The sequence below is a fragment of the Lithobates pipiens genome, unplaced genomic scaffold (genome assembly GCF_037356315.1).
Source record: "Lithobates pipiens isolate NorthernLeopardFrog02 unplaced genomic scaffold, aLitPip1_a1.2 Scaffold_23, whole genome shotgun sequence".
Taxonomy (NCBI): Eukaryota; Metazoa; Chordata; class Amphibia; order Anura; family Ranidae; genus Lithobates; species Lithobates pipiens.
The window spans coordinates 133,269,592-133,294,864 of record NW_027507785.1 but is presented as its reverse complement, the minus strand read 5'-3'; the positions used below and the strand labels follow the sequence as shown (position 1 = coordinate 133,294,864).

The 25,273-nt window shown below is 42.8% G+C and overlaps 1 protein-coding gene across 1 annotated transcript in view; it reads left to right on the top strand.

Moving 5' to 3' along the window:
- RPS19BP1 (ribosomal protein S19 binding protein 1) overlaps window positions 1–14,806 on the top strand; it is a 45,791-nt gene extending 30,985 nt beyond the window's left edge. The window contains exons 3-4 of the mRNA XM_077452402.1: window positions 10,052–10,149; window positions 13,238–14,806. Coding sequence (XP_077308528.1) covers window positions 10,052–10,149; window positions 13,238–13,384 — 245 coding nt within the window. The 3' untranslated portion in view covers window positions 13,385–14,806. The remainder of the gene's footprint in view (window positions 1–10,051; window positions 10,150–13,237) is intronic.
- The last annotated feature ends 10,467 nt before the right edge of the window (window positions 14,807–25,273 follow it).

The window sequence follows — 25,273 nt, the reverse complement described above, 5'->3', positions numbered from 1 at the left end:
AGAAGATCCAAGCTCTGGCCTTCCCAAAGTGTGTCAGAGCCTCAATTGGTGGTTGACATCCAAGAATCTTCAAAAGGGAAAATCCTTTCTACCAGTTACCTGGAAGATGGTAACAGGTGCCAGCCTTCTAGGCTGGTGAGCAGTCCTGGAAGAAGCGTCTGTCCAAAGGAAATTGTCCAAATCAGAAACAACCTTGCCCATCACCTTGCCCATTGTTCTACAGATTCGAGCAGTAGGCCTGGCTCTGAAGGCATGGGTGCCCAGACTATGGAATTGTCCTGTCAGAATCCAGTCCGACAATGCCACAGCGGTGGCCTATATCAATCACCGAGGGGGCATGAGAAGTCGTGCGGCCCAAAGAGTTGAATCGTATCCTATCTTGGGCAGAAGACAACATTCCTTGTCTGTAAGCAATCTTCATTCCAGGGATAGACTATTGGCTAGTGGACTACTTGAGTCGCCAACAGTTGTTCCTATGAGAATGGTCTCTTCACCCCAACATCTTTCTGTCACTATGTCAAAGATGGGAAATGCCAGACGTGGATCTGTTTGCATCCAGGTTCAACAACAAGATCGAAAACTGTGTCAAGGATAAGGGATCTGATGGCATGCGGAACAGATGCCTCGGTTTTTCCGTGGGATCAGTTTTCACTGATCTATACGTTCCCTCCTGTTCTGCTGCTGCTTCCGCGCCCTTTTTCGCTGGATCAAGCAGGAAGGGAAGGAGGTGATTCTTGTAGTTCAGGAGACCTTGGTTTGCAGAGATTGTAAAGATGGCGGTAGGGGACCCATGGACTCTACCACTATGGCCAGACCACCTCTCGCAAGGTCCGGTATTCCATCCTTCCTTACAAACGCTAAATTTAACGGTTTGGCTATTGATATCCGCATTCTGAAAGACCATGGACTGTCAGCTTCAGTAGTTTCTACTTTGGTTAACACTAGGAAGCCGGCCTCCAGAGTCCATATACTATAGAGTCTGGAAGGCACATGTCTCTTGGTGTGAATCCAGGGGTTGGCACCCCAGGAAATATGTCGTGGGTAGAATCCTTGAATATCTGCAGATGGGATTGGAAATGAAGCTGGCCTTGAGTACTATCAAAGGCCAGGTGTCGGCTTTTTATCTGTGTTTTTTCAACAACCACTTGCTTCACACTCTCTGGTTCATTCTTTATTCAGGGGGTAACACAGATTAATCCTCCAGTTAGGTCACCCCTGAACCCTTGAGACTTGAATTTAGTCCTGTCGGCATTACAGAAACAGTTTTTTGAGCCAAAACAAGATATTTCCTTGGTCCTATTGACAAGGAAAATTATTTTCTTGGTTTCCATATCTTCTGCAAGAAAAGAATATCAGCGTTGTCTGCTCCTTCTTTTAAAGAGCCATATTTGATTAAGGATAAGGTTGTATTGCGGCCTCATCCTAATTTCCTACCAAAGGTAGTGTCAGGTTTTCATTTACTTGGCGAGCAGCTAGTTAATCTGTCTCTGCATGTGTTCAGATCCAGGCCTGCAATAGCGGGAGGACGTCTTCAACCGTGCTGATTCGGGTTTCCGTCTGTGACCCGGTCACAGATTTTCTGAAAATCTTGTCTAATCAAAGACATGTCCATCTTAACCCCTTCAATCTGGGCGCTGAGGGACGTCCTGCAGAGTGTGATTGCTTCTAGTAGTTTCTCCGTGTCTCCCTGCCCTCCTGTCCTCTCAGCACCGCCATCTTCCTCCGGCTCCTCTCCTTCGTTCCGACTGTACTGCGCAAGCTTTGCTGCGGATGATTTTTGGCTCTTCGGGGGGGGGGGGGGGACTTGATGTTCGGATGTAATGGTGTGGGCACATCAGGGCAGGCCAGGCAGGATGGAGAGGGGGCAACAGACAGGGCCTAGAGCTTTCCTGAGGGTCAGGTGTAGCAAGATGGCAGCGGGCCTCTGTGTACAGGCCAAAGCCGTGGTTTTGCCTGAGTGCAGAATTCAGTCAACAGGGTCACCTCTCCGCTCTGTGGTTGGATGGCCAACAATGTAAGGTGTCCAGGCAGGATAGGAGGACATCAGTCTGCACAGAGCCCAGCGTTGGTTCTGAGGACAGGTGTTCCAGGATGGCCGCAGCCCCCGTGAGTAGGCCGAAGCCGGGAGCTCGCCTAGGTGCTGCCGCCACATAGAGCCTGTTTAACAGGGTCACCCCTCCACTCTGTGGGCGGATGGCCAACAATACCAAGGGGCTAGGCAGGACGGGAGGATGTCTGTCCGCTCAGGGCCCAGCGCTGGTCCTGAAGATGGGTGTGCCGAGATGGCCACGGCCTCCGTGTGTAGGCCGAAGCCAGGGACTCGCCTGAGCGCAGCCGCTCCGATTGGGTCACCAGAGGGCCAAAGGACGAGTGGGGTATGGAGAGGGGCCCCAGACAGGCTGCCCGCTCGAATGGCAGGATTGTTAGAGTGGAGGATCACTGGTGAAGAGTATTAATTGTGGAGCTCCTAGTATGTAGGTCCTACATCATGCTCCGTCAGGCCACGCCCCTGTCAGGTTTTCATTTAAACCAGGATATTCTGCCTTAATTTTTCCCAGAACCTCGTTCTGTGGAAGAAAGGTCATCACATTCTCTTGATGTGGTCAGAGCGGTCAAGGTCTATTTGAAAGTGACCGCTCAGATTTGTAATACGGATGTTTTGTTTGTGTTTCCAGATGGTCCTAAAAGATTACAGGCAGCATCGGAATATACTATTGCTAAATGAATTTGTCAAGTGATTGTTAAAGCTTACGACTTAAAAAAAAAAAAGTTGGAATTTTCCTTTTTTTCATATTAAAGCGCACTCCACCAGGGATGTTGGTGCTTCTTGGGCAGTGCATCACCAAGTCTCCATGGCTTACATCTACAAGGCCGCAAATTGGTCTTCAGTCCATGCATTTCCCAGATTCTATTAAATCGATGTAAAAGATCATGAGGATATCGCCTTTGGTTGCAGTTTACTGTCGGCTACAGTAGAAGTCCTCTAGTCTTGGTGCCCTACTTTTGTTGTGTCTCCCTCCCTTCAGTTGGCATTGCTATGGGACATCCCACATAGTAACTACTATGGCTCTGTGTCCCGTGATGTACTTCAAATAAAAGGATTTTACAAGTAACCTGTTTTTAAAAAAATCTTTTTTATAAAAAAAAATAAATTTTATTGGTAAAATATTAAATTAGTTTTCCTCCTCTCCCTTTATCCCTCGTACTTGATATACCCCCTTTTCTTTTCTTCTCTTCGCCCCTCTGTTCTTCCTCCTCCATTGCTTCTACTCTTCCCCCGTACACTGGAAGTGGTATCAATGTAGATGCCTAGTTAGTTAAAAAGAAACTGGGAAGTGAGACCACAGGATGATGTGAATTCTCAACTCCACATACATACTGCTGTTTATTTTTCTTGGCGATAATGCTAGCAGGGTATTGATGTTGTATTCCATGTACTGCCTTGCTATCTGTAAGCTATGTGGAAAGTTTGTAACCTGTTGGTCTATGTGGACCCATTTCCTGATATAAATAAAAAAAAAATGTAAAAAAATAAAAATAAGTAGATACCAAATATTTCAAGCTTTAAAACTGTGGCTGAAATGCACTTTTTGTATAAGCTCCCTATGTGATAGCATAGTGCAGGTGACGGGTTCTCTTTAACTACTTGCCGCCTGCCCACCATCAAATGATGGCTGGATGGTGTGGCTCTCCTCCTAGGTGGATGTCATATGACTGCCTCCCAGAACGACCACTCTCTTGTGTCCCAGGGGGCGCGCAGTGCTGTTAGGACATGGTGCGACAACGATCTGTGTAAAGAGCCGTGGCTCTTTAGCCATGCGATTGACTGTGTAGCATGACAGGGCAATTGTCATTCAAAGTGTGACAGTACTGAAAAATGGCCTGGGCAGTAAGGGGGTGTAAGTGCCCTGTATTGAGGTGGTTAAGGAGACAACGGGAGTTTACTTTTTTTTAAAAAGGTAAACAAACTCCCTGCTGCTATAACAGCTGGGCATTTGTATACATCTGATGCTGTTGCTGACATAAGTCGTTTGCGGCAATGAAAGGGTTAACACGTGCCTGACCTTACAAATGCTCTTCTAGAAAAATGGTCAAACATTCCCATAGACGCACTCCTAAACCTTGTGGACACCCTTCCCAGAAGAGTTGAAGCTATTATTATAGCTGCAAAAGTTGGGTCAACTCAATATTGAACCCTGCGGCCTAAGACTGGGATGCCATTAAAGTACATGTGCGTGCAAAGGCAGGCGCCCCAATGCGTTTGACAATATATATTTTGTGTGTGTGTGTGACGGGTGTGCTCGTAAGTTTACACACCCTGGCAAAATTTATGATTTCTTGGCCATTTTTCAGAGAATATGAATAACCTAAAAACCTCTTTCACTCACGGTTAGTGTTTGGCTGAAGCCATTTATTATCGGGACAAACAAGACAAAGCTCTAAAAATGGGATTGTTTGTGGAGAGAATATGTCTGTTATAAAGGTGAGCACCCAAGATAACAGTTCATTAAAAAGGTATACATTTATTCAATGGTATCAAAGATAAAAACGCAAAGCAGCCAAAAAAAATACATGATTTAGACCTTGGGTTGACAATTTGTATGAAATCAGATCCGTAGATGTGTAGAGGTAGCCAACATGTTTTGCAAAATGCTTCATTGGGGTACTGCCTACAGCTAGGATTTCATCTATATTATATGAAATATAAAGATGTCATTAATACATGCAAATATTTATAAAGAGGGCTTTTTACATTACTTAATGTACAGAAACAGTATAGGTTCAATAGGCTCACCTGGTCATTTACTGGTGGACAATTTGGCACATCCTCTTAGTTATTCACCCATCAAGATATACACTAACTAGGGCTAGAATACCGATGGAAGTCAGATCCACACGATATAGCCAGTGGGGAGATTGGATCGTGGTTATTGCCGAGAGAGCATTGATAAACAATCTAGAATTAAATTAGATTGTAAACATACTAATGAGGGTAGATTGTGATACATTGGCACCATAGTAAAATGATATAGTATAATCTAGTGATGACATGGTGACACTAAAATGTGACCCCTAAAACCAGTCAATCCAGGAACACTCACCAAGGACTAGCCCCTTTTAGGGGGGGGGGGGGGAGATTTGAGGTGGGGCAGGAAAGATCGACCCATTCGTTGTCCGATACCACTCAACAGGGATTCTATTTTATAATCTTTCCTTATGACTTATCACCTGTACTTTTGTCACAAATGATTGGCAAATTTACTCTAGAAAAGGATTTGCATCTCTTTGCTAGAAACCTTACATATAAATACATCTTTGACAGTGACAGGGGTAAGGTAATGGGTAGTGAGGAAGATATCTATAAAGACTTTAAAGTCCAGGTTTCAGGGCCCTTTAAAATACTCACCCAGTTACTGGTTGAAAATGAAAGCTCCATAGATGAAATGGATTCTACCTTAGATGAGGAAGAACCTGACATAGAGGCATCACCAGAACCATCCAAGTCTCAGAAATTTCCTAATTTACATACATGCCCTGCAGTCTGGGCTTTTCTTAAACTAAGAAACAAATCGAGGGCCTTACCTTCTCCAACTATGCTGATAACTTGTCACAAGCACAGCAGGTAGTACTTGCAAATATTATGCATAATGATGATATCATAGTGAAACCGTCTGATAAAGGTGGAAATGTGGTGGTGATGAATAAAACTCAGTATATTGCTATGTGCGACAAAATCTTAAATAACCAGGTATGGTTTCAACTTGTCCCATATGAAAAACTAACTGAGGCTAGTTCCCAATACATATCCATAATTGGGGATATCAGCAGACCCTCATGGATAAAGATCTGAGAGAGTATTTAGAAGTAAAACGGCCGGTTACAATGACGTTTTGTCCATAAAAGTATGGATAACCCTCCTGGATGGCCTATAGTGTTGGGCATAGGGTGCCACACTGAGACGGCCAGTAAATTTGTGGATAGTCAGTTAAGCCCCTACGTTATGAGCCTACCTTCATATTTGAAGGATACCTTAGAATTATTGAAAGTGATCGAGGGACTTGCTGTGCTGCCAGGAACAATCTTGGCAGCCATAGACATCGAGGCACTATATTCGAGCATTCCCCACATAAAAGCCTTAGAGATTGTCTACTCATTTCTGAGGGAACAAGATAAAAATAATTGGAAACTATGTCAGTTTGTCACTACTCTGCTAGAACATATTCTTAACAATTATATCTTTGTTTAATGGTTCCACTTGCCTCCAGGTACAGGGGGTAGCAATGGGAACTTCATGTGCCCCATCATATGCCAACCTGTACTGGGGTCGGGTGGGGGGAAAGCCTTGTTTTCCGATGACGGAGCCTCAATGTACCTCCGCCACATTATGCTTTGGCAGAGGTATCTCGACAACATTCTGCTCATCTGGACTGGCTTAGTGAAGGAAAATTTGCGATTCATGACCTACATATCTAATAATGAGTTTAACTTAAAATGTACAATTCAATCGGATACCAGAAGCATCTCTTTCTTGGACCTTCGTCTTTTCCTAAATCACAATGGAATGATACATAGTAGTCTTTGTAGAAAGGCGACAGCCAGCAACACGAAGCATACTGTTTAGTCAATATCTGAGGTTGCGTCGCAATTGTGCCAGGGAGGAGGATTTTGAGCTTGAGGCTAAGGCGCTGTATCTAAGATTGCAAACTAGGGGGTACAGTAAGAATGTCCTTTTAAAAATGCTTGTAAGAGGGCTAAACAAAATACACGGGAATCACTTATGTTTAAGTCTAGGGCCCCTGGCAATCACCCCATGACAAAACTCATTACCACCTTCACCAACCACCAAGATGTGTTTCGCAAACTAACTGGTAATAATTGTCGTTTTCTTTTGTGAGGGAGGATCCCATTATATGTGGATAGTACACCATAAATTCTCTACAGAAGATTCAGATCTATTAGGGGACAGTCTTGTACATTGTCTCCTTCCCCCTGTCGCTCCCGGTCTTGGAGTGACTGGGGAAGGGTGACTTTTAAGTGTGGTCAATGTGCTCAGTGCCCGTACATCAGTAAGGGGTGGGATGCCCTCTTCCGAGAGGCGCCTTCTACAAAATTAAGGGGAGTGGACTTCAACTATAGTATCTTCCAGAAAGAGGCTAGGTGTATTTTTGACCAGAGGGCTACCTACCTACCCACCAGGTTTAAACACAGCATTATCATTCAAACCATTTCTCTAATAACCAAAACATTTTTTTATTTTTTTTGTTCAGATATTTATGTTCAGATTTATACAGCAGAATTTGTATGAATGTGCCTCTGTTGTACATGTCCGCATGAAAGGTAGTATACCTGGTGCAGATATGACCATCACAGGTGGATGCACATTACTACTGTATCATTATTATACTTTGTATTCATTTTTTAGGAGAGAACGATCTTGCATGTACAAATGTAGAAATCTTACATTTCTTTATTTGTTTGTTCCTCTCATGAAGCGTTTTTTTTTTTTTTTTGTCATTTATCAAGTGGATGAGAAAGGCACTGCCTCTGTGCTTGCCCACTGTACACACTGAAGCTTATGGCCATTAGCGGGGACATTTATGCGTCCCCAGTTTGAGGAGGGAGGTCTCCCCTTTCTCGCTCACTTCCTGTCCACGCTTGAGCACCATGACCGATTTCCGGGATTAGTGCGCAGGCACGCTTCCAGGGATGCCCGGACTGATAGTCATGTCAGGGGTCAGCTTGACCCTTCACTTCTGGTAGGATGGTGGACACCTAAGATTGCGGTGTTGGCGCCTAGCCAACACATGCATTTTGGTGCTAATGTGTGGTGTGCCACACAAAACCGCCAGGTTCTTGCCATGTAGGCATGCTTCATAATCATTGAATTAAATCACAAGCTATGTGTATTCCTTTTTATTGTCTTACGGATTTGGATTTTGTGGCTGCTTTTTTTGACGGGGAGGGAGTATGGGAGACATTTTCCCCTATACCGGCATTTGCTGGCACTCTAATGGGCTGGTGTACTAATGTATAAGCCATCCTATGGAGACATTGGCCATGGGGTAGTGTTAATGACGCTGTATTGTATTACATGATATTATTTTATCAAATATCTGCCTAGCCTGGTTGTCTCTCTATATAGGTCTCCTTAACCCCTGGTTTGCCCGCTTTGCTTCTTTGTTAGACATACTTATTAAATTAATGTAAAATTTTATATATTAATTATAGAGAGACACTGATGCAATAAGGCTATCGTTGTTTTGATGCCTGTCTCTGTAGGTTTAGATGTTATGGTCACACATATTTTAGTGTCACCATGTCATCACTAGATTATACTCTATCCTTTTACTATGGTGCTATATTGCAACCTATCTTTATTAGTATGTTTACAATCCAATTTAATTCTAGATTATTACCCCTCTCTCGGCAATAACCACGATCCAATCTCCCCACTGGCTATACTGTGTGGATCTGACTTCCATCGGTATTCTAGCCCTAGTTGGTGTATACCTTGATGGGTGAATAACTGTAGGAGGATGTGCCAAATTGTCCACCAGTAAATGGCCAGGGGCGCCTATTGAACCTATACTGTTCCTGTATATTTAATGTAAAAATATACAGGCTAAGAGCAGCGGCGTCCCAGTCTTCTCGTCCATCTATTAACAGTGAGTGACTTCAGGAACACAGTTCCTCTCATCTGCACCTTGCAAGTTTTTTTCCACCAAGCACCGTCATTTCCCTTTTCTGGGTGAGGATTCTATGTAAACATTAATCCCCCGTGCTCCAGCTGGTTGGCGGTAGTGCAGTTGTGTTGCCTTGCTATCACAAACACAGACTTTAGGCAAGGTTTATCACAAAACATCTGCCATTTTACACTGTGACTCTGTTATGATTGATGGATTTCTTGCTTTTAAGATCCCAGGAGGATCGGATGTCTTTGGCATTGTTGTTTTTTTTTTTTTTTTTTTTTTTTTTTTAAACTATTTGATAAATGATTTTTATGTTTTATCATATCACATCATAAGTTTCTCTGGTGCGCTGCATTCTGCTGGTTGTTTTTGTATCTTACCCCACTAAGTCCAAAGTGATCAAACAGCGGCACATTGATATGGACCATAGGACATCAATGTAAACAGTAGTTTGTCACATGGGCAAATACCTTCAGCAAAAGGAATGTTCATTTGTGCGCCAATTACTCTTTTGGTTTACGTTGCTAAACGTATGAGCACAAGTGTGTGTGTGTGTGTGTGTGTATATATGTGTACATATACATTAGTGTGTCAGAAAAGGCCTAGTCTTAAAGTGGTAATAAAGTCCCCTCCTTGGTTTTTCTTTTGTTTGTTTTTTTAAAAGTGGTCCTCGTGTAGGCTTAGGTCATAATGTACTACTATGCACTGCATACTAGTATATTATGAAAGCCTTACCTGCAGATGGAGCCCTCCAGCGCTATGCTGACAAGGCTCTCCTTAGTCTTTGGCCGCTTCTATCTTCGCCCAGTCTTCCTTCCAGGTTACCGATCTTCAGGTGGTTGATAGCCGCAGCACAGGTGCCTATGCATGAGCAGTCGCATGGCAGCGGCATGCAGAACAGGCCTCAGATTATATCACCCGCTGGCGGGGGGTGTTTGTGTGTTTGTGGCAGAGACCACTAAGGTCTCTTTTGTTATGAAAAGCCTGCTTGTCAGTAGATTTTCACTTGTAAAAGTTTAGTACCACTTTAAAGAATTCCAGGCCATCGGTATGTTATACATGGTCACATTGGACCAATATAATTATGTATATGCCATACCTGGCTAATGCCCCTGCAAGCTGGAAATCTTTGAAGTAGACACTGATACGCATCAGGTTTTCATGGCTGTTCTGTCCCTGCTGGTTGTCTTTACTCCTCCTAAGAGCGCTCCATGACAGAGGCCAGCCACATGGTTTTGAAAAGAAAATGTAATGCTTTGGAATTGTGAAACTAAGCATATTTGTATAGCATAGTGCTGGCTTTTATAAATGGGCACCTAAATAATATATTTATTTTTCCTCTAATTTCTTTTATTTCTCAGAGGAGTATAAAAAACATGCATCCCGAGACTATCTTTCACAAAATCTCAAATATATGCTTGTATCCCGCACTGTTGCAAACAAAAATGTTGTCAAAGAGGTAAGTCTTTTTTTAATTTTCAAAAAAAGTAACCTCCCATTTTATTTATTTTTTATTTATTTATTTTTTTGCAAGTATTTTGGTATAGCCAGCAAAGTTGACTTCACATAGCATTTTTCTGTATCTCATACATATACATTTCTTCAGCTATTAAACAAATTTTGATATTTTTAGCTTGACGGCTCTAACTTTTTTTTTTTTTTTTTTCTTCCTTATGCTTTTATTTCAAGTGATTTATTTATTTTGATGCTTATAAGAAATGCGATCCCATCCCTTTTCCCTCAACATTAAAAGCAAAGTAAAGCATTTTATTTAGCGATAACTGTACACTTAGCTATTCCTTACTTGCATATATTTAATAGGGTTAGGATTTTAGGGTTAACATACACTTTAAATCTATTTTTATTTGCCGTTTCTGGGGAACATTAAACGTATGGTATACTGGTTTGTATGTCTACCCAGCTTTATCTCTATTGTACCACAACCTGCATAAGGCCTGGTTCACGCTGGTGCGACATACGCTCCAACTTTGGAAGCACATGTCCCATGACGTGTACAAATCCAATGGTTCCCAATGAGATCTGTCTTTACTTGTCTGACACAAGTTGCTCTGACTTTAGAAAAGGTTCTTGCACTACTTTGTTCAGTTTTCAGCCCTTTAAATATCATTAAAGTCGGCTCCTCATCCTATCCATCTGGCTAGCGACATCCAATATGGTGATTACAGCAACAGGAATATAAAATTTTATGTCACACTGGGATTGTTTGAGATGGTCCGACGTCTCCTTTCACCAATCAAAAGTCGGAGCAAAATCGTATCCTGTTCAAGTCAGATGGAAGTAGGACAGATGTCACAGGGCAAAGTAGGACAGTCGTGATGGACCAGTGTGAACCCAACCTTAACCGGTTTCCGACTAGCACACGCCGCTGTACGTTGGCAGAATGGCATGGCTGGGCAAAAGGGCGTACCTGTACGTCCCTTTTTAAATTTGCCGCTGTGCCATTGCATGCGCACCAGCCAGGACCCTCCGTGAGTCGGGTTGCGGGTCCCACAGACTCTACGCCGCGGGGGATACCCACGATCGTCTCACGGGGAGGAAGAACGGGGAGATGCTTGTTTACTTTAGAATCTCCCCGTTCTGCCTAGTGGCAGTGTCACTAATCTCTGCTCCCTGTGATTGGGAGCAGAGATAAGTGATGTGTCACACGTAAAAATCGAGAGAGGGAGAGAGTGTCAAAAAAAATTATTACTTAAATCTGAAAGTAATCTAATCGCAACTGGTTTGTGCAATAAAGTGCAAAGTGATCATCCAAATATATACACACTCAATATCCGTGCAAACATAGATGCCATATATGAAGCAGTCCACAAATATTATTTTATATGAAACTCTGTGAATAAATGATCAACCAAAAAATATATAAAATTAAAAAAATGTAATAAAATTAAAAATAAATTGCCAAGTCCGTGAGCGAAACACAAAAAGGCTTGAATATGTGACTAAGTGATCCAAAGTCTTCAAAAGTGCCCGCAAAACACCAGGGGCAGTGGCTCCTTAACTTGCTGTTGTAAGGTAAACGGCAAAAAAGTAATAGTATCCAAAGTGCTGTATCATTGTTCACAGTATGCAGTTGTAGCCTAATCTATCAGAAAATGGCCGCAGTTTATTGTGAGTACCTTTTTCATTTATTCAGAATGTTTTAAAATAAACTGGCATACTTCAATATTTGGGGCTCCTTCCTCTTCCTTTTATGATTTATATGGTATACCATGGGAGAACATAGTGGAAATCTTACTGCAGCTGTGGCAAAGTGACAGATTCAGCCTTTCTGTGTACTAAGGATACTATTACTTTTTTGCTGTTTACCTTTCAGCAGTAAGGTAAGGAGCCGCTGCACCTGGTGTTTTGCGGGCCCTTTTGAGGACTTTGGATCACTTCGTCACATATTCAAGCCTTTTTGTGTTTCACTCACGGACTTGGCAATTTATTTTTAATTTTTTAAATGTTATTTATTTATTTTTGGTTTATCATTTATTCACGGAGTTTCATGTAAAATTTTTGTGAACTGCTTCATATATGGCACCTATTTTTGCATGTATAGTGTGTGTGTGTGTATATTTAGATGATCACTTTGCTTTTTTTTTTATTCATTGCACAAACCAGTTGCGATTAGATTTATTACTTTCAGATTTAAGTAGTAATATATATTTTTATTTATATATTGGAGCGCAACACCATATATTGGTTGGTTGTGTTTGTTTTTTTTTTATTTTTTTTTTATTTTTTTGTTTTTTTAAGCTTTCAGGGTATGGTTTGCTGCAACCAATTTTAGTTATTTAGTTTATTCACTTGTTTGGTTCACTGCTCTAGTAGCGCAGGAATAACTCATTATTTCTAATCTAGGACACACTTAACCCTTACCCTGCCCCCTAGTGGTTAACCTCTTCACTGCCAGTGTCATTTACATAGGAATTGGTGCGTTTGTATAGCACTGATTTCTGTATAAATGACTATGATCTGAAAAATGTCCCATGTGTCCGCCATAATGTCGCAGTCATGATAAAAATCGCCGATCACCGCCATTACTAGTAAAAAAGTATAAAACTATCCCCTATTTTGTAAACGCTATAACTTTTGCGCAAACCAAAACCAATCAAGAATCACTTATTTTCACTTACCCCAAAAATACATGTCAGCTTAACCTGGGCTATATATAGATAATACATTTTGAGATATATATATATATATATATATATATATATATATATATATATATATATATATATATATATAATAATATTTTTCTCAAAATGTAAAAATAATGCTTTTATTTTTTTGGGGGGAAAAGTTGTTAATTTTGTTTGGGAGCCATGTCGCACGACCGCGCAATTGTCCGTTAAAGTGACGCAGTGCCGAATCGCAAAATTCTGGTCACGAAGGGGGTAAAACATTCTGGGGCTGAAGTGGTTAAATGTTCTTTTGATGCTAAGCATGATGGGGTGTTTGGGTTGTGTTTTTGTTTTTCGTTTTTTTTTTTTTTTTTTTTTTTTTTTTTTTTTTTATATACATTTTATTTTTTCTCACAGATTTTTAATCAGCACTGCGGACGGAAAGCAAGGGACCAGAAGGTGAAGAAGAAGAGGAGAGTGCAACAGAAATCTGTGTTCTCAGATTCAGACTTCAAAAGTTTTGAAAAGGAATACTTTGGAAGTAGACAAAGTAGAAAAGACTAAAGTGACTATGTTGTCTCTACTTCTATTCCATTACTAAATTTTGTTTACATCAAAAAGCTAAAAAAGGGATGGAGTCCAAATGGATAGTAATGAACGTTCTAGAATGGAGAAGAATGTATTAAATGTAAAGGACAGAATACACATTTGTGTCCTGTCTTTGCCCCTTTGCTGCAGTGTAAATTAGTACTGCAAGTTAGTACATTTTTGTGCTGCTTGTGTGTTGGGTTTTTATTTTTTTTTTAAATTTTTAATATTAAAACTGAATATTGAGAAGAAAATAACATTTACATTATACACTTTGTAATCTTCTGAGCCTGTTAACACAGGTGCAGGTTATAGAAAAATGTTATTGGGTTTTAATTCTCTACTGTAAGAATACTATCGCATACACGTTTGAACCAAGGCACCACAATGCACAGTGACAGGCCAGTCCTTATGCTTTCTTAACCAGTTCCCAACCGCCACACACCGATGTACTTCGGCAGAATGGCACGGGTAGGCATATTGGCGTACAGGTACGTCCATTTTTAAATGCCGCCCTGTCAACGTGTGTGCGGCGGCGCACGAGTCTGGTCGCGGGTCCCGCTGACTCGATTGCCGCGGCGATACCCGCGATTGTCTCACGGAGCGGCTGAACGGGGAGTTGACGTAAACGGTATCTCCCCGTTCTGCCTAGCAACAAGTGACGCTGATCTCTGCTCCATGTGATTGGCGCAGAGATCACTGTTCACCAACACAAAGCCCAGCCCCCCACAGTTAGTAACACGCCCCTAGGAACACTTAACCCCTACACTGCCAGTGTCATTTACACAGGAATCAATACATTTGTATAGCATTGATTGCTGTATAAATGACAATGGTCCCAAAATGTCCTCTGTGTCCGCCACAATAAGTCACTGATCGCCGCCATTACTAGCAAAAAAAATTTATAAAAATGCCATAAAACTATCCCATATTTTGTAAACACTATAACTTTTGTTCAAACCAATCGCTTATTGCGAAAAAAAATTTAAAACCGCAGCGGTGATCAAATACCACCAAATGTAAGCTCTATTGGTGGGGAAAAAGGGACGTAAATTTTGTGTGGGAGCTATGTCGCACAAACACGCAATTGTCAGTTAAAGCGAAGCAGTACCGAATCGCAAAAAGTGGTCTGGTCTTAAGCCAGCAAAATGGTCCGGTCTGAAAATGGTTAAAGAGGAACTGCAGTCTGCTCACATAGTTTGTAATAGAAACGTCTTTGCCATTCTGAAGCTTCCCTCCAACCACTTTGCATATTTTATATATACATTGTGATTCTGAACTTGCCAAATATGCTGCAAAAATCTCCCTCCACTAAGTATGGCTGCAATCATTTTATGTTGCACTAAATGTGTGAATGCTGTGATGCAATTAAAAAAAATAAAGTGTGCATAAATCCTATGAACAGATTGTGAACTATCCCATGCTGAAATTGCACTAAAAGTTGAAAAGTAAACTCATATTATATAAATAGTTCAGAAAGGACCAATGAAGTGATATAAAAAATATAAATGTGCGAAAGTCCCAAAAAAAAGTTCAATCTTTCTCTCAAGGTTAAATAATGTTTCCAAATCTTGAACCGTTTATGGCTTCCCGGTAACACAAATAGATTGGACTCTTACTGCAGCTGATGGACTCCCAACATACGGAGTCGGTAACGCCAGCAGAAATAGCCCTCTGCAGGGATCAGTGTGTGTCTCCCAGGTGTGATCTCCACTGCGGTCCCTCAAGCTGACAGAGCGTCCTCGTGTGCAAACAACCCGCCAATTCCCAAACGTGGCCGATACCTTCTGGAAAAAAACGATCTTCCTCGCTTCTTTTCTGATCGTACTGAGAGGATGGGCAGGTTAGCCGACCAATCTCTCCTGGTCTCCAACTTTGACAGCTTCCTGTCACAGTTTGAAGCGCTCTCCGATATGGAGCTACGCACGGAGGCTCTTCAATGGGCGAACCTGTGATAAGACACAAACACTCGGGCCGCCAGGGCTTATTTATTAAAAAATGGGCTTATTTAATAAAATAAGGTGAGACCAGGGGTATAAGCCACCATGGCCGTAATACAAAGTACTTATTATAGCAAAAACTATATACAATAAAAAAAACGGTTTAGAATAAAAACAAATATACACCCGCGCTAGGGGATAATATAAACGTGGCGGTATCGGCATTAAACAGCCTGACATGTTTCGTAATACCTTACGTCCTCCTATGCCCCAGGAGGACATAAGGTATTACCAAACATGTTGAAACGCATTGGATTTTTTCTGTCCTATTCCTATGTTTATAGGTTACCCACTGGTTCTCAATGCTGTTTTATATAATATGTGCTTGCTTCAACTGATTTCATTTTTTTTTTTCTATGTCAAAATTTTTATATATATATATATATTTTTTTTTTTTTTTTTTTTTTTTTTTTTTTTTTATATAAATCTACTATTTTACTGTTTTTGGTCCTTTTTAAAGTCCCATCCCTCCCCCAAGTAATCCTTTGTTCATAGTATGTATCAGTGAGGTGGACCAGAAACTCTTTACAAAGCTAGTTGGCAAAGTTCTTTCCAATATTGTGTATGGCTATCTTTATACAAGTACATAGGAGGAACTGGATGGAGACAGCTGCCAGGCCCTGTTCACATAGCAGGAACTCACTGCCCCTGAAAGAGGGCTGCCATATGCTCAACAATCGTCCCAAAAAAAAAAGCTCCAGAATTTATTAGAGTGGAGCGTGGTGTGCTTTTGGTACATTTTGCAGTGTGTTTTTTTTAATCACATGGCAATGCATGTATTTTCTGTGTGGTTTGCTCTGCATTTGGAAACACACAAACACATAAATTTCGCTTTCGGGTCCTATTCACACCTAGTTTAGTGGGAGTGCATGTTTTTTAGGCTTGTTTCCGCGGGCCAAACATAGGGCAGCTTGTTGATTTTAATGGGCTGTCTTACGCATGGCAAAGTAGCTCGTGGGACATTCTGGTGTGATGTGAGTTGCACAGTTTTTTCATGTGGCAGAATGTGTGTTTGCTGTGACATTAACAAATAATGGCACTGAAAGCACAACTAGTTCATTTTAGGTGTATAAAAGTGTCCATACACTACACAATCTGATTGTACAAAACTATGGAATAGGAGGAGACACCATCTATCCAATTAGGCAGTGTCCAACCCCCTGTCCCCACAGATTTTAGCATGTGGACATAGCAGCTGTGGCAGCCTACATTGACCAGTCAGGCATATACATGCTTGGAGGGATTCTGCGTATACTGTGCAAACCTATTTGATGGGTGTGTGCTAATGAGGTCAGCTGGTAAACTCCTTCCTGTGTCTTACTGGTTAATCCGTCTCAAATATACTTGCCAGGAAGTCTCTGAAGCTTTCTAAGAAATACAGCAAAGGCTAAGTAAAGCCTTGTTCTGATATATAGGTACATAGAGGGAGAATTTAGAGAAAAAAAGATTAGCAATAAGTTCAATAAAGGACCATAATAGAGTTTTTGCTATAAAATTATATTTTAAAGCAACGAAGGCTGAAATGAATAAAAAAAAAAAAATCTGGTTCCCCCTCTGAGAGCATACCAGGCCCTTAGGTCTGGTATGGATTTTAAGGGGAATCCACCTACGCCGAAAAAAATGGCGTGGGGGTCCCCCCCTGATCCATACCAGACCCTTATCCAAGCATGCTACCCGACCGGCCAGGAAATTGGGTGGGGACGAGCGAGCGCCCCCCCCCCTCCTGAGCCGTACCAGGCCGTGCGCCCTCAACATGGGGGGGTGCCTTGGGGAAGGGGGGGCCGCGCGCCCCCCCCACCCCAAAGCACCTTGTCCACATGTTGATGAGGACAAGGGCCTCTTCCCGACAACCCTGGCCGTTGGTTGTCGGGGTCTGCGGGCGGGGGGCTTATCAGAATCCGGGAGCCCCTTTTAATAAGGGGGCCCCCAGATCCCTGCCCCCCCCCACCCTATGTGAATGAGTATGGGGTACAATGTACCCCTACCCATTCACCTGTGAAAAAAAATGTAAAAAAAAAAAAAACACAACAGGGTTAAAATGGTTTACTGCACAGATCCGGGGGTCTTCTTCTGTCTTGGGGTGGGGGTCTTCTCGCCAGACTCCTCCGCTATCTTCTGCTAGCTTTTTTTTTTTTTTTACTAGCAGAGGAGCCCAGCATTCTTCTTCGCCGCCCTCTTCTTCTGACTTCGGGGGGGTCTCGTCCCCCTCTTCGGTTCTTCTTGCCGGGCCACCACGCCTTCTTCTTGCTCTTTTACAAGCGGTGGCCCGGTCTGCTGCCGCCGCCTTCTGGTCTGGAGATGTTGCCTCGTCGCAGTCTCCGCTCACTGTGACAGAACGTGCGGCGACTTGTATAGGGACATCACCGGATGATGTCCCCGCCCATTATGATGTCACAGTCCCAGCATCCTCTGGGACTGTGACATCATAATGGGCGGGGACATCGCCAACCATCAACACGCCGCGTGTTCTGTCATAGTGAGCGGAGACAGCGACGAGGCAACATCTCCAGAAGAGAACAACAGGAGGCGGTGGCGGTGGCGGCGGCGATAGAAGACCGGGCCACCTCTTGTAAAAGAGCTAGAAGAAGGCGCGGTGGCCCGGCAAGAAGAACCGAAGAGGGGGACAAGACTCCCGAAGTCAGAACAAGAGGGCGGCGGCAAAGAATGCCGGGCTCCTCCGCTAGTAAAAGAGCTAGCAGAAGATAGCGGCGGAGTCCGGCGAGAAGACCCCCCCAGCGCTGTGCAATAAACTATTTTAACCCTGTGTCGTGTTTATTTTACATTTTTTTTTCCACAGGTGAATGGGTAGGGGTACATTGTACCCCATACTCGTTCACATAGGGTGGGGGGCAGGGATCTGGGGGCTCCCCCTTATTAAAGGGGGCTCCCGGATTCTGATAACCCCCCGCCCGCAGACTCCGACAACCAACGGCCAGGGTTGTCGGGAAGAGGCCTTTGTCCTCATCAACATGGGGACAAGGTGCTTTGGGGTGGGGGGGGCTGCGCGGCCCCCCCTTCCCCACTGCACCCCCCCCCATGTTGAGGGCATGCAGTCTGGTACGGCTCAGGGTGGGGAGGTGCTCGCTCGTCCTTTGCTTTCCTGGCCAGCCGGATAAGGGTCTGGTATGGATCTGGGGGAGGGACCCCCACGTCATTTTTTCGGCGCAGGGGGTCCCCCCCCCCCCCAAGATCCATACCAGACCTAAGGGCCTGGTATCCTCTCGGAGGGGGAACCCACGCTAAAAAAAAAAAAAAAAAAAAAATCATAAATTAGGCGTGGAGTTCCCTCTTGAGAGCTGATAATTCTGTGAGAGTCGCCTCCGTATAGACAGAGATCCGACTTGGAGGCGACCTCCATGGAAATCAATGGGTACCAGTCACCTACAAGTCAGATTGAAGTAGTACAGGAACCTTTTCTGAAGTCGGAGTGACTTAAGTAGTGTGCATTAAGACGGCTCTCATTTACTTGCATTGATTTTTTTACATGTCGTCTGACCTGAGGCGACTAGGGGCGACCTGAAGTCAGTTCTGAGTTGCCCCTGTGTTAACGGACCCTTAGTGTCTCAAGAAATGGGATGCACCTGATGTACTGAAGGCCTGATCAGATGTGATCCATTTTCAGTGATTGGCACCACAGTTTGTAGACTCTATAATGTTCACAAAGACCAAATTCTATACACTAATTTGGGTTATTTTTGCCAAAGATATGTAGCAGTATCAATTTTGGCCAAAATTTATCAAGAAAAATGACTAATTTAGCAACATTTTATGACAGAAACAAAGAAAAAGGCATTTTTTTTTTTCACAAAATTTAGATATTTTTTTTTTTAATTTATAGCACAAAAAATAAAAACACTAGTGATTAAATACCACTAAAAGAAAGCTCTATTTGTGTGGAAAAAAGGACGCAAGTTTCATATGGGTACAATGTTGCATGACTGAATAATTGTGATTCAAACTGTGAGAGCGCTGAAAGCTGAAAATTGTTCTGGACAGGAAGCCGGTGTAAGTGCACTGTATTGAGGTGGTTAAATCATCAGACACTCCTGCATGCCTCCATGCTGGTGCAGCACCCCCAGGACGACATCAAACCACTCAATGCGGCTTGCAAGGAGTCACATGTGCAAACGCCCCCCAGGAGTACGTCAGATGAGGCAGAACCAGTACCTGCAGCAGCTTACCAGAGCGTTGGCTCATGGTGTGTACAGAAGTGCCCATGTTACATTTAAGATCTATCGTGTATAACGTTATTGCTTGAAAAAATTGATAAGAAATAAATAAAGTGAAACACAATGTGAGCGGGTGAAAAAGTGTATGCATGAAAATTGGATAAAAGGTGGTGTGGCAAAAATGGGGAGTGAAAAAATTAATGCATAGTGATGGTGAAGTCAAGTGATTTTTTTACTTTTTGTTATAATAAATATGCCAAATAAAAAAACGAATTTCCTCATTAGTTTAGGCCAATATGAATTATTCTACATATTTTTGGTAAAAAAAATTGCAATAAGCATATATTGAATGGTTTGTGCAGTTAGAATGTCTACAAAATAGGGCATAGATTTTTTTTTTTTTGCAACTACTGTTAGCACTAGTAAAAAATCAGTGTCACTAATAAAAGCAATCAGCATTTTTTTTTTTTTTTTTTTTTTTTGCGGAATTGCGGCAGACCGATCGGACACTTGACACTTTTTTTGGGGGGATCAGTGACATTTATACAGCGATCGGAGCTAAAAATAGCCACTGATTACTGTATGTCACTGGCAGGGAAGGGGTTAAATGTGTTCCCTAGCTGTGTTTCTAACTGAGAGAATGTGACTGACTAGAGGAGCCAGATCGTTGTTCCTACTTAGTAGGAACAGATGATCTGTTTCTCCTCCCATCAGAACAGGGATTTGTGTGTTTATAAACACACAAATCCTCGTTCTGGCTCTCGTGCCCGACGGCCTCATGCATTGGGTCCTCTGCCGTGTAGCGGCTGCACGCCTGCTCTGGCTCTTAAAGGGGCCGCCTTATCTATACGGTGATCCGTGCAGGAGAGCCATCCTGCCATCGTATATGTACAGGAGGCGGTCGGGAAGTGGTTAAATTGTAATGTATTATTTAGGCATTTCTCTAAAATTGTCAAACTCATATTTCTGGAGTAAAAATCTAATAACGTTATTATTTATGGTATTATTCATTATTATTATTCAGGATTTATATAGCACCAGCAATTTACGCAGCACTTTACAATGTAAAAAGGTGACAATACAGTTACAATACAATAAAATGCAAGAGGATTAAGAGGGCCCTGCTCAGAAGAGCCTACAGTATTAAAAGAGAAGTATGGGTTTGGGTTTTTTTCCATAATCTTACTTACCTAGCTGGTACCCGCTGATTGCTTGCCGGATTGGCAGAACAGCGGTTTGCCTATGTAAACAAGGCAGACCAGACCATCATTCTGTCAGAGAGGAAGAGACAGACCTTGTGTTCCTGATAATCAGGAATACAGATCTCTCTCTTCCTCCAGTTAGTCCATCCCCCACACAGAAATCGCTCCCTAGGAGCACACTTAACCCTTTGCTCACCGTGGTGTTAACCCCTTCCCTGCCAGTGTTATTTATGCAGTGACAGTCCCCAAAAAGTCATTTAGTGTCCAATTTGTCCCCCGCAATGTCACAGTCCCGCTAAAAATCACTGATCACCCCCATTACTAGTAAACAAAATAAAAATGTCAAATCTATCCCATATTTTGTAGATGTGATTACGTTTGCGCAAACCAATCAATATACGCTTTTTCAGATTTTTTTTTTAACAAAAATAGGTAGAAGAATAAATATTGGCCTAAACTGATGAAAAAATGTGATTAAAAAAAAAAAAATTATTGCATTTGTTTTATAGCAGAACATAAAAAAATTCATTTCTTTTTTCAAAATTGTCGGTCATATTATGAATGTTGTTGATAGCGCAAAAAATAAAAACTGCGGAGGTGATCAAATACCACCAAAAGAAAGCTCTGTTTGTGTGAAAAAAAGGACATCAATTTTGTTTGGTTATGGCTTTGCATGACAGCACAATTGTCAGTTAAAGCAACGCAGTGCCATATCACAAAAAAAAGACCTGGTCATTAAGTGGGTGAAACCTTCCGGGGCTGAAGTGGTTAAAGTTTGAACATGCACCCCAGACACAGATGTAGCTGTTGTGATATATAATGTCTTTATAAGTAAAACCAAGTTTCTGGGGCACGTCAGACATCAGGTGTGATGAAAAGCATAGGGCGGAGCCTGCTTTGACGTTATCACATTACTGGTTGTTTATGCACAGCCATTTTGCCTACCGAAATTTATTTATTGAACACCAATTCATTCCATTTTAATGTGAGTGCCTTTCTTTTACTATTAAAAATCACTTTATATTGGTACACACTATGTGGCACTTTATTGTTTGGTATAAATGCTTATGATCCCCTGATCAAGAGTTTCCAGAGTTATCCTATATGACAAGTGATAGCATCCCAGCACAGTGCTGTATTTTGGCCTAGGCTGACAAGGCCCGGGCCTAAGGTGGCACTTGGCAGGGGGGCGGCGCCGCACCTAGCCTGATCGCACATTTATCCAGCACAGCAGAGCATGGTGACAGGTAGCAGGGTTAGGACTACAGGATGTGGAAGGGGCAGGAGCTCTGGGCGTATCTATTAACTGGCAGAGGAGGAGCACGCAGGTGAGGTTTGGTGTACAGGAAGCCCTGCGTTAAAGTCTCCCAGCTGGATACATGACGCACAGAAAGCAGAGCTGCAGCGGGGTGCCGAGTGCGCTCCTGCACTCCGCATCAGTCTAAACTACTTTGCATTCTCTGTCAGGCGGAGTGAGATCCCACCTGACAGGTGACGTCTAGTCCCGGCCTCTGAAGTGATGTCACAAATGGAACAGAAAGGGGGGGGGGGGGACAAGGGGAGAGGGGAGCTCTGCAATGAGGGGAGAATGAGAGGCAGTAGAATACCTAGAGAGTGCGGAGGGGAGCGGTGTGGCTCACACCAGGTACTACAGCTCCTAAGGGGGACATACTAAAAGGCTGCCAATGTAGATCAAGTCTAACGACACACACTGTTATCAGCTTGTCTGGTTCCTCACAGTGGTGCCAGCACCTCACAGGGCACAATTGATAAATCACTTCGCTCCCCCTGCCTACCCCATAGAAAAGCAGTCTTAGTGACACTGCAGCTACTGTTGCTTAGTTATTAAGCAACAGTAGTTGCAGTGTCATTAAGAATGCTTTTCTATGGGGTGGGCAGGAGAAGCGGAGTGATTTAGCAATGGTGCCCTGTGAGGTCACACTCCTCCCACATAGGTCCTGTCCACATAGCATCATGCTGCCATACGCAGTCTCTGGCAGAAAGTAGTGTACCCCAGCCACACCACAAATTTAAAGGAGAGAACCTGCCTGAAACTGTAAGACCTATATTAACCACTTCAGCTCCGGACCAATAAACACCTTAAGGACCAGAGGTCTTTTTGCAATTTCGCACTGCGCTGCTTTAACTGGTAATTGCGCGGTCATGCAATATTGCACCCAAACGAAATTTGCGTCCTTTTCTTCCCACAAATAGAGCTTTCTTTTGATGGTATTTGATTGCCTCTGCGATTTTTTTTTTTTTTTGCGATATAAATGGAAAAAGAGCGAAAATTTTGAAAAAAAAAGATATTTTCTTCTTTTTGTTATAAGAAAAATCGAATAAACTAAATTTTAGTCATACATTGAGGGCAAAATTTATTTAGCCACATGTCTTTAGTAAAAAAAATGTCAATAAGCGTATATTTTTTGGTTTGCGCAAAAGTTATAGCGTCTACAAACTAGAGTACATTTTCTGGAATTTACACAGCTTTTAATTTATGACTGCCGATCTCATTTCTTGAGGTGCTAAAATGGCAGGGCAGTACAAATCCCCCCCAAATGACCCCATTTTGGAAAGTAGACACCCCAAGGAAATTGCTGATGGGTATGTTGAGCCCATTTAATATTTATTTTTTTTGTCCTAAGGGATTGAATAATGACAAAAAAAAAAAAATTTTTTTTACAAAAAGTTGTCACTAAATGATATATTGCTCACACATGCTATGGGCATATGTGAAATGACACCCCAAAATACATTCTGCTGCTTCTCCCGAGTACGGGGATACCACATGTGTGGGACTTTTTGGGAGTCTAGTCGCGCACGGCACCCCGAAAACCAATCACCACCTTCAGGATTTCTAAGGGTGCAAATTTTTGATTTAACTCCTCACTACCTATCACAGTTTCGAAGGCCATAAAATGCCAAAATAGCACAAAACCCCCCCAAATGACCCCATTTTGGAAAGTAGACACCCCAAGCTATTTACTGAGAGGCATGTTGAGTCCATGGAATATTTTATATTTTGCCAAAAGTTGCGGGAATATTACAAACTTTTTTTTTTTTTTTGCACAAAGTTGTCACTAAATGATATATTGCTCACACATGCTATGGGCATATGTGAAATGACACCCCAAAATACATTCTGCTGCTTCTCCCGAGTACGGGGATACCACATGTGGGGGACTTTTTGGGAGCCTAGCCACGGATTTGAATATAAAATGCTATAAAAAACAAACTAACCAGAGTCACCCGTAACACTTATACGGTGATCAGTGGTGAAAGGGTTAACTAGGGGCAATCAGGGGGTTCAAATTTTTATTAGGTAGTATATGGGGGTCCCTGGCGCTATATAAAAACCTGACGGGGAACCTAAATAACTAACTGGCTAACCAGCGTCACCAGTGACACTTATACTGTGATCGCTGGTGAAAGGGGGTGAAAGGGTTAACTAGCAGCAATCAGGGGGTTAAAACCATTATTGGGTAGTATATCGGGGTACCTAGCGCTATAAAAACCTGGCGGTGAACCTAAAAAAATAACTAGCTACCTAGCGACACATGCAGCGATCAGAAAAATGATCGCTTAGTGACACTGGCAAAAGGGGGTGAAAGGGTTAACTAGCGGCAATCAGGGGGTTAAAAACATTATTGGGTAGTATATCGGGGTACCTAGCGCTATAAAAACCTGGCGGTGAACCTAAAAAAATAACTAGCTACCTAGCGACTGTAGCGACACTAATGCAGCGATCAGAAAAACGATCGCTTAGTGACACTGGCAAAAGGGGGTGAAAGGGTTAACTAGCGGCAATCAGGGGGTTAAAAACATTATTGGGTAGTATATCGGGGTACCTAGCGCTATAAAAACCTGGCGGTGAACCTAAAAAAATAACTAGCTACCTAGCGACACTAGCGACACATGCAGCGATCAGAAAAATGATCGCTTAGTGACACTGGCAAAAGGGGGTGAAAGGGTTAACTCTAGGGGCAATCAGGGGGTTAAATCTTTATTGGGGGGTGATAGGGGGCTACCCTGGACCTAACACTAACTGTCCTGACAGTTTTTACTGTCACAACTGACACTGAATGCATTGATCAGTAAAGAAATGATCAATGCAATCAGTGACACTGTGACTGGGGGGGGGGGGAGGGCGGGGGGGGGATCGGGGGGGGTTTGTGTGCCTGTGTGTACCTACATGTCAGTGTAGTGTTGGTGCACACTTACTTTTACTGTTCTCCTCGTAGTCCGGTCAAAAAGACCGCCCCGAGGAGAATGACATCACTTCCTCCTTCCTGTGTAAACAATACACAGGGGAGGAAGCTTCTCATTGGCCAGGAGCGATCCAGAGGGGGTGGCCGAAAACCAACGGCCATCCCCTCCTCACGGAGCGCTCCTGGACCGAATCGGACCGCCGTAACCAGCGGGAGGGGGTCCGATCGGACCCCCCACCCGCTGGAAGGCAATCACGTGGATGTACGTGATTATGCCTGCCTGTGC